Below are 9,416 nucleotides of genomic sequence, written 5' to 3' on the forward strand. Positions count from 1 at the left end.
GACCTTTGTTCCTGGCTTTGAGGGAAAACAGAGAGAAAAAAAAAAAAAAAAAAAAAAAAAAAAAAAAAAAAAAAGAAGAAGAAAGAAAGAAAAAAAAAAAAAACCCCGCACTTTACAGAAACCCACTAGTCTACCCTTTGCACTTTTGCATTCCAGCTAATCTTTTTATCTTACTCAGCTTATAAACCCAAGCTAAGAATTATTCCCTCTCCATTTGTTGTCCAAGTTCCACCTGAAGTCACTTACTTAGTGGTTGAGATAGGCATGTTTAGGGAGAATGAGACTTTCTGTAGGGGAAGATAAACTTTATGGTAATTTATACTTGATGGAGGTAGCTCAGTATGATACAGATATCCTATTCCATGGGAGAAGGGCAAGTGTGATTTCTCACTATGCTCATGGATGACCCCAAATCATATATGGGATTTATAACAGAGGACATTTCATGCTTATCAGAGTGAGGCAGTCTTTTTCTTGTGAAGATTCTAGACCTACCTAGGCCCTGAGACTAGAAGTATGTGACAAGTGCTGCCCTCTATTGTCCACAGCAACATGCTTGAACATTGCAAACTGCTACCACTAAGGTTTTTTGAGAATGTTTGGCTGTGATTTACTAAGCCGGAAATGTCACTTACTTGACATGAAGAAAGTGAAGGCTTTCTCCAAATCCGTGAAGGGATTCCATGAAAGCTCCAAGAGAGGAGCTTCCTCTGAGCTGGTAGACAAATAAGAGGCTATAAAGAAAAAATGGCTATATCCCAGAGGTCACAGCCAGAGAAGAAAAACTTTATTTTTCTTAAATGTATCCAAGCTCTATTCCCTTGAATTCTCCTCAGAATAGGCCCAGAGCTATTTTTATTTTATTTTATTTTAAACACTGATTGTTTAAGGAAGGGAAGAATTGCAGGCAACAAGTGCCAATGGAGGAGTAACTAATCCATGGTGTCACTGAGGCAAGAATGGGGCACAAAGTATCAGTGAGTTAGAGTTTGAAGGGCATAGCCCTTCAAAATTTTATTTCATATTCCATGGACATAGTCTAGGGGACACAGGAGGAAGGGACCATTAAAAAAAAAGAACAAATATTGAGGTGTAACTATGAAGACACAGCACCGAAAAAAACAATAAAATGAAACTACTCTCTTGAGGCTTGGGAGAAGGAGAGTCATCTAATTCAGGAGATCTGCCTGGACTATCATTTATGGAAAACAAAGCTGAAGTACCTCTAGAAATCCACAGCACCCAGTTTTTCTTCCTGGACTGCTAAAGTGTCCTCATGCTGAATCTGATAGGTATATCTTTAATTACAATGCACAATCTAAAGTTCTCACTGCAGGGATCTGGGGGTACTTAGGGAAGGAAAGTGGGAAGAGGCAAAGCTGTAATTCTCTCCCCTACAGAGAGAAGACCTTCTATAGCATCATGGTATAAATGATTTCTGTAGCCTTGTACTTGAGACTGAGGCTTCCCCTCCCTTGTCTTATCAGGCATTCTTTTCTTTGCATATCTTCTTGTCCTAAGACCCCAAACCCCAAACACCTTGAACTATCCATTTAATTTCTAAGAAAACTTTGTCCTATTTATATTAAAATAAATTTATTATGGACTCTTTCTAGGATTCTAGATAAGGGGTGAGATCCGTGGGATGTACAAGGGTGGATTAAACACTGTTCTTAATCCTCATTGGCTTCCCCACCATTCTGCACCTGAAAAGGGAATTTGCAAATCTGGCTCGAGCTTGACATCTGGTGGTCATTTAAGAGATTGCACTGACTCTTCAGAACATGCCCCTTTCCCAACAATCCTAACTATAAGGTGCTTTACCAAGCCTTGAGAGTGGAAAGAAGAGGAAGGAAGGTGTTAGGGCTGGAGATGTAGTTCAGTGGTAGAGAATCTTGCAAGCATGTGCTCAATCTATAGCACAGGAAAACAACAACAACAACAACAACAACAACAACAAATCTTATCCTACCTCACATTTGTCCCTAACCCTTGCACACTGATTTCTTCCCCTTGGCTGACTGGCAAGGCTGAGTCAACCTTCTCAAAAGCTACAATTCCACATCTGAAAACCCAGGAAACCTCCCGCTTGGAGATAAGAGGCCCATTCTATATATTTCTACCCACTGGGCACCACATTGGAAGAGTGTGTGTACAGGGAGGGGCCAATGACTGCCTAGGTTCAAATACCTATTCTGCTCATTACATTGGGCAGTCAGTCTACCCCGGACCTCCATTTTCCCTTATGACTCCACAGATTATTTCTGGAACCACATAGATATGAATTTGGAACACATGAATTTGGAACAGTCCAGAACCTATAGTTGTGAGGCACCTGTCCATAAAGGCTCTTCTACCTGTTCAAACAAAACTTTACTCCAGAGGGGACTCTGGGATTTGGGGTGGAATTCTGGTTAGGTATGCCTTGAGTACTGATCTAGGACTTCAAAGAACTGCAAAGACCTTCTTGGCCCAACATACACAGTGAACCTCATAATCAGAGGATTCCTTGTCTGCAACATGGTGCAGCTGGTCTCTCCCAAGAGCTCACTCTTGACTAAATCGTTTCTCCCCAATTCACTTCAAGATGAGTGGATGCCTCAATCCTCCATCTCTAGGGGATCCTGTCCCTTAAGATATGGTGTCTTTCATATACCCATGGCTATAGTAGGAGGATATACAGGAAGTGTGCCCATTTTCTCTTCTCCACGATAGCCACATGAGAGCAAGGGCTATCTCCAGAAGATGAAAGCCAGAGACTCTCAGATCCAAGATATTAGTCTCCACCTACTTGATCCACTAGCTTTCATTCTTTAGGTCCACTGACCCAAGGAGGCTGAGGGTACTTCTTTTTTTTTTTTTTTTTTTTTTTAAAGATTTATTTATTTATTATATGTAAGTACACTGTAGCTGTCTTCAGACACACCAGAAGAGGGCGCCAGATCTCATTTCAGGTGGTTGTGAGCCACCATGTAGTTGCTGGGATTTGAACTCTGGACCTTCGGAAGAGCAGTCGGGTGCTCTTACCCACTGAGCCATCTCACCAGCCCCTGAGGGTACTTCTTATACCCTCAATACACACCATTTGTACAAATTTTAGCTGTAACCACCCCTTGCTTATGCCATGGCCAGTCCATATGCCAGGCCTTAGAGAAGAACTCAGTATGAGTCCAATCAAGGCTCATAGCAGTGCCTGGCCATATGAGGAAGCCATAATGGACCTGCCTCAGACTGCAAACTATAGAATACAGACACTGCTTCAGGAAGCTTCTCCGCTCATTTCCTCCTCGCTTTTAAAGTCTGACTGTGTAGCTAGAGCTGGGATATGGGGATCCTTCCTTTACTAGTTCTCTGTCAGCTTTTCTCCCACTCAGCCAGCCCCTCCCATCTCCTTTTCAATATTTGGGTCCAGGTTGGGGCACTTCACCTTTTACTAGTTCCCTAGTCCTGCCAACTGAAACTGTTCTTCATCCTCAGAAATCAGGCCTGGGGAAGATCAGGTAGCATTTGCCAGGGCCCAGATGTGGGTGCCTCATTTTACCTCTGGTCCTCAGGCCCATTCTGTCTGCTGCTGGGTCACCAGGTGTTGCTGACCCATGCTCAGGATCTGGGCCCATAGAAACTAGGAGGAGTCTTCCAGGTCATCCGCAGTCGAGGTCACCATGGGTCTTAGGGATTGGACAGGAGAGAGGAGACCCAGCTGGAGCAGGACTCAGTTCTAAGCCAGGGTAGCCTTTGAAGAGCAGAGGGGGAGTGCCAGGGCCTCAGCATGAACAGCCACAAGCTGGCAGGGCTGAGGGACTCCGCTCTGTTGTCCACAAACACAGATGGGCTGGGAAAGCCAGAGGGAGGTCCTGGTGGAATGTGGCTCATCGCTAGCAGCAGGATTCTAAAGGCTTCACAGGACTGCAAGGGATGAGGCCTTATGGAAACATGAGGGTCTGTGGACCTCTAGGTTTGGCAGCTTTAAGACATACTTCTGTTGTTGGCAAATTGGTAAAGAATCCATCATTAGTCTACAAGGTGGGAGCCATACATGGCCTTTGGGACTTGGCTGGCACAGCCAACTAGAGTCGGTGACCTTAGCCCAGAGGTCAGATAACTGGATCTACTCACTTTGAGCATATGGATGAAGCACTGAGTGGGTGATGCATCACCATGACAACTTTCAGTCTGAGGAGTCCTGGCTTAGGCCCTTCTTGGAGAGAGAGGCATGCTGGCAATCCTAGGCCCAGCCTAGGCCCAGATTCAAGGGTCTGACCCAGGGGTCTGCAGATCAGGCACGGGATTCTGACTACCTGCAGCAGAAGGGTGTTATAGGTGAGGTGTTTGTACCAAGGTGGTGGTGGGGGACAGGATACCTGGGAGCCAGGCAGTGAGCCAGTGACTCCAAGGGGGCTGGCTCAAAGCCACTGGGTAACTTGGCGCCAGCACAGCACGACTGGACCACACAGGGCCACCTCCACAGCTTCACTTTCGAAGGAATCTGCCTTGCTGTTCTGTGGCCCAGCCAGAAACAATAGTTGGAGGGGGGAAGAGAAAAGAGACACGGCATCCAGACTGTTCTTCAGCTCGCCTACCCCTGGCCACACCACCCCCAACATTCTTTTCAAAAACGACCTTCCCTTCTCAGCACTGAGCGGAAGGTAGACATGGGAAAGAGCTGACCCTGTCCCAGATGGACTCTGCATGAAGCATCCTGCACCCTGGGGTCCCTGTAGCCCCTACTTCATGTGAAAACTAGAGTTTTGTCTTCCAGCCTGTGTGCCTAAGAACACTCCAAGCAAAGAAAGGGATTACTGGATCCTCTGGCTCCCAGTCTCTGTGTCCACTAGGGCTCTGGGAACCACAAAGGTCCCAGCTGGAAATAGACAGTCTGCTCCCCTGGCCTGTTTGCTTAGCCATCGTGTGAGGTGTTGCATGGATTACCTCCTACACTCTCCTCTAGGCAGCTGTAATTCTAGACTGGTAGAAGATGACTCTAACCTGAGACATTCTAGGAATTGTGCAGACACCTGGATATTTGTTTCTCCTCCATGGGGATCTAGGAAACCTAAACCCCAAAGGTGCACATCCAGTCTTTCCTTCCCAAACCTCATACTCTCCACAATTTAGAGCAGTCAGCATCTTGGGAAGCTTCTTTGTTCCTGTGACCGCAGAGGAGCAAAGGGAGACATTATGCAGCCCCTAGAAGGATCTACTATGATAAGCCAGCCCTTCAGACTTCAAAAGCAAGGTTTTGGTGACCTCTGCTGGACACTTCCATGACTAACCATTTCTGGCTATGTTATCTAGATTTCAAATGTCTACTCCAAAACAGTAGTTATCTGCAGTGAGGGACACCCAATCTGAGTTTATGGGAAGGATCCTCAGGGGTTTCCATCATTCACATCTAGGCTAGAAAGCCACCAACTAGTGCTTGAGGCTGCCTAGTGACAACTTTTCTGGGTAGGTTGACTTAAGAGCTACCTGGTTCCTACTCCTTGGTTCAGAACCTTGCTGGGTATAAGCATCTCAAAGGGTAAAAAATGGATCTCAGCATCCCTGACCCCACCTCTCATATCACTCAGGGCCTGTTCGGCCTGAGAGAACATGAGTACAGTAAATATTTATTGATAATGTAAGAAAGCAAATACGGTCCCTGGGGCTAGGCTGAGGTGCCAGCTCATTTGTACCTGGAGACAATGTAATCTAGGGGAGCCAACCTCCAGGCAGCTACATTGAAAGACCATATTAGATGTTGGGGAATCTATACTGTGAGTAGCATAGCACTGAGCATAGCAGAAGAGTGGCTTCCCTGGCTCCAGGCCTCAGTCTCCCCATGTGTGGTATTAGTATGAGTCTCTCCATCCCATATAATATGGAGCTGAACTGCTTCGTCAATCTAGGCAAGAGGTATATTGGCTATTCTTAGTAATACCCTGGCCCTCCATATGGTAGGCAGAGGCAACGAGGTCCCCATAAGACATAGTCAAATCTCAAATACCAAAGCAACAACACAGCTAGCTGGGTAAACATGGTTATCACTGCAGACCCCATGGACAAGGGGAGCTCCTGTGCTGCAGGGCTGTGCTGAAGGGCCTCAGCAAGGCCAGCAGGAGTGCCTGAGCCAGGTCAAGGACTGACCTACATGGGGTGACCTAGGGCTTAAAGGAACATCTGAAGTCCTCTGCTGGGATGTCTGGGGTTAGCACCCAGGGTGATGCTGATCAAAGACTGAATCTGGTTTGACCTCTGCTCCCTGGGCACTGGTTCAGTTTGAGTGGCTTCTTCTTGTCCACTCTTGGAGGGATTGAGAGACAGCACATGTTCATCTCTAGTATTCTGCTTCCTCTCCTCAAGGCCAGTAGGTAGGAGAGCTCTAAACTAGAGTTTCAGGATGCCTCAGGAAGGCATGGGGCATGTGCCTCAACCTGCACAGGTTAAGGGTTCTGGGGCAACCTGCCTCTCCCTTGAGGCCGGAGTCAAAGGCTGCAGGAGTGAAGCTATAGATAGGAATCTGGATATCCAGACCATATTTCTGTTTCCAGAACCCCATAGCACTAGTCCACCGCATTTCCTGAAAAGCTTGACTTGCCCCACAAGGCCCAAGGACCCAAAGATTTTTGTTCCCTTTACCCATGACTCATATGCCCTCTAGAAAGTTTGTGGCACTTGAACAGTGGGGTGCCCTATCTGCTACCCCACCCAAGACCCTGGGGAGTTCCATAGAATGACCCAAGGCTCCTCCTTCTTTCTTCTTTTGGGTCCAGTGTCTATCCATCCACTCATCCATTATGTTCATTTCTGGCCTTCCTTTTTCAGGGGCATAGCTGGCTATGGCCTTGTGACATTCTCTAGGTGGGCCTGTGGTATTGTCACAGAGAGGGGGTGACCAGGAAGGGTTCTTAGGACTGTTGGAGGAGGCTTCCCAGCCAACAAGTACCAGCAAGGAGGCCTATGTCTAGTTCAGAGACTTGCCACCCTGGTTCTGGGTGGAGCTTTGAGGAACAGATGGGTTTGGCTTGGGTGGCAGGCAGGTTGGCCAGCCCTTGGGGTAACCAGGATCATCCTAGACCCCTAAGCTCTTATCTGCCGGACAGGTGGCACCCAACTGGGCTCAGAGTGTGAAAGAGAGGCACTCTGTTGAGATTTCCCAAAGATCTAGCTGTTTTGTGGCTTTTCTTTAGAACTGAGAATATTTCTAGGGGACTACCAAGCAGTTAGGTTCAAGGAACCTATCTAGCTGGAAGGAGGGGCTAAGAAGTAGTAGGAGGCCCCATCCCTAGGTCTTTCTCATGGCCACCTTGCTTAGAACTCACAACTGGTCATTTTTGAGAAGTGGAGTTCTGGCTCATGCCCAGGGCTTATGGGACTCCTTCAGTATGTCATTCTACCCATGTGGGATGCCTGTCCTCTTCTGAGCACTAAGAGTCACTTGGATAGTCTGAGAGCAGCTGGGGCTATTCTCTATCCTCCCAGAGCTGGGATAAGCTCTTTGAAAATGCCCTCCATGGCCTTCCAGCTCAAGGTCCCAAGCCTCTCTTTCTACCCATTCAGGGAGTCCTTCTAAAATAGCTATGGAAAAAGAACTCAGGAAGGCTAGGTGGGAACTGTTGTTGGAATATTTTGGTCTTCTTTCTTATAAAAGTTCTCTGGGGCCCTTGAGGATCCAAGGCTATAGAGCAATAAATTATCAGCTCCTAGCTGCCATCACCCATGCCTTCCAAAAACCTCTAGCTCTTCTCTATCCAGCTAGAAGCATCAGGGGTGGGGGGTGGGGGTCATGGTCCTCCCGGACAACTCAGGGTGGGGGTTATGGGCTACCTGAAGGTATTGGTTATCTTGGGGAAAGGAACTGTCTATGTTCCAAGTTTGGTCTAACAGTACCTGTGGGAGGTGCCCAGGGAGCCAAGAGAAAACTGGCGATGCAGAGGGAACCAAAGAAGTCTTGGGTAGATCTTTTAGGGGCTATTGTGGCTAGGCAGATAGATAGATTAAGCTGTGGCTACCCTACCAGCCCCACTCATGTCTCCTGGTCCCACATATGCACATGCACATACACACAACTTGTGCTCATTCAAAGGTTTTATTCATTGCAGAGGGGTAGGCTGGGTAGTGGTGGGTCTAGTTGCAGTAGTTCTCCAGCTGGTAGAGGGAGCAGATGCTGGTGCAGCACTGATCTACAATGCCGCGCTTCTGCTGGGCCACCTCCAGTGCCAAGGTCTGAAGGTCACCTGCTCCCGGGCCTCCACCCAGCTCCAGTTGTGCCACTGCCAGGGAGGTTGTGTCAGAGCAGGCCAGAGCATCAGTATCACAGAAGCAAAGACACATAGGACAATCCAGTCAGGAGTAGCTGAGCAACCTCCTACTACCCCAGGTTTTCTCTCCCCTTAACCCCTGCAGGTGGCAGGGGTTGCATGCCTGTGGGACAAGTCACTGGTCATGGATGGACACATGGGCCTCTAAAGCCTACTCATTCTCAGTCAGTGCAGTGCTCTATGAGGGCCCTAAATAGGTACCTATCCTGGGATCTAGCCACATGTCCCAAGTTACTACCACCAAGGAACCCTTAAGGCAGGATTCTTACTCATTCCTGGCAGCTGCCATGTTTACATATGTCTAGCTTCCCCCACGAACATGTCCCTACTCCCTGGTTATCCCGAAACCCTCCACACCTAGGACACAATTTACAATGTCCCAAGTGTGAAGAAAACCAGGGTAGTTAGCACTGGGGACAGAATTCAGGGGCAGAACTCACCTTGTGGGTCCTCCACTTCACGGCGGGACATGGGTGTGTAGAAGAAGCCACGCTCCCCACACACCAAGTAGAGAGCCTCCACCAGATGGGAACCACAAAGGTGCTGCTTGACAAAAGCCTGGGTGGGGTGGGACTCCCAGAGGAAGAGCAGGGCCACCAGGGGCAGGAAGTGCATCCACAGGGCCATGTTGAAACAATGACCTGGAAGATAGGCTGGGTTGAGGATAACAAAAGTTCCACGTAAGAGAGGGGCAATATCCTACCTCAAGTCCCTGAAGGCTTAGCTGGGAAGCCAGGCCCACCGAGAAGAGTACCTACCTGCTTGCTGACGGTTTTTGATTGTAGCTGATCACTTAGGGCTGGGGGTTACTGGGTCCCCACTAGCTTTATAGACCAAAGCACCTCCTCTCTGCCCCCTGGACTTTGCTGTTTGGCCCATTAAGGGCTCCAGGTGGGGTGGGTCAGCAGATGGCCAGAGGGGCTGAAGCTGCAGTTTCCAAACACTTCCCCGTGCTAGGTCTGCAGAAAGCACTCAATGGATGTCAACACCTCTATTTAGCCCTAGGGTAATTAGAGTCTTAACAAGGGGCCCTGATGGCCTGATGAACCAGTTCACAGCAGGGGACATTGTCCCAGAGTGGGTGATGCTTTCTTTGTCCTTGGCTGAGCATTTTTC

The 9,416-nt window shown here is 48.1% G+C and overlaps 1 protein-coding gene across 2 annotated transcripts; it reads right to left on the minus strand.

The window, feature by feature from the left end:
* Positions 1-8,049: 8,049 nt before the first annotated feature.
* LOC110299132 (insulin-2) lies at positions 8,050-9,119 on the minus strand. 2 transcript variants are annotated; one of them, XM_021168754.1, is made up of 3 exons: positions 9,055-9,119; positions 8,741-8,941; positions 8,050-8,252 (listed from the first exon to the last, which is right to left on the minus strand). In XM_021168754.1, the coding sequence occupies exons 2-3, from the start codon at positions 8,925-8,927 to the stop codon at positions 8,107-8,109; spliced, it is 333 nt and encodes a 110-aa protein (XP_021024413.1). In that variant the 5' UTR covers positions 8,928-8,941; positions 9,055-9,119; the 3' UTR covers positions 8,050-8,106. The 2 variants fall into 2 exon arrangements, with proteins under 2 accessions (XP_021024413.1, XP_021024412.1); XM_021168753.1 differs by having other exon boundaries at positions 8,741-8,953.
* Between the last annotated feature and the right edge of the window lie 297 nt (positions 9,120-9,416).

The sequence above is a fragment of the Mus caroli genome, chromosome 7, assembly GCF_900094665.2.
Source record: "Mus caroli chromosome 7, CAROLI_EIJ_v1.1, whole genome shotgun sequence".
In the NCBI taxonomy this organism is placed as follows: Eukaryota; Metazoa; Chordata; class Mammalia; order Rodentia; family Muridae; genus Mus; species Mus caroli.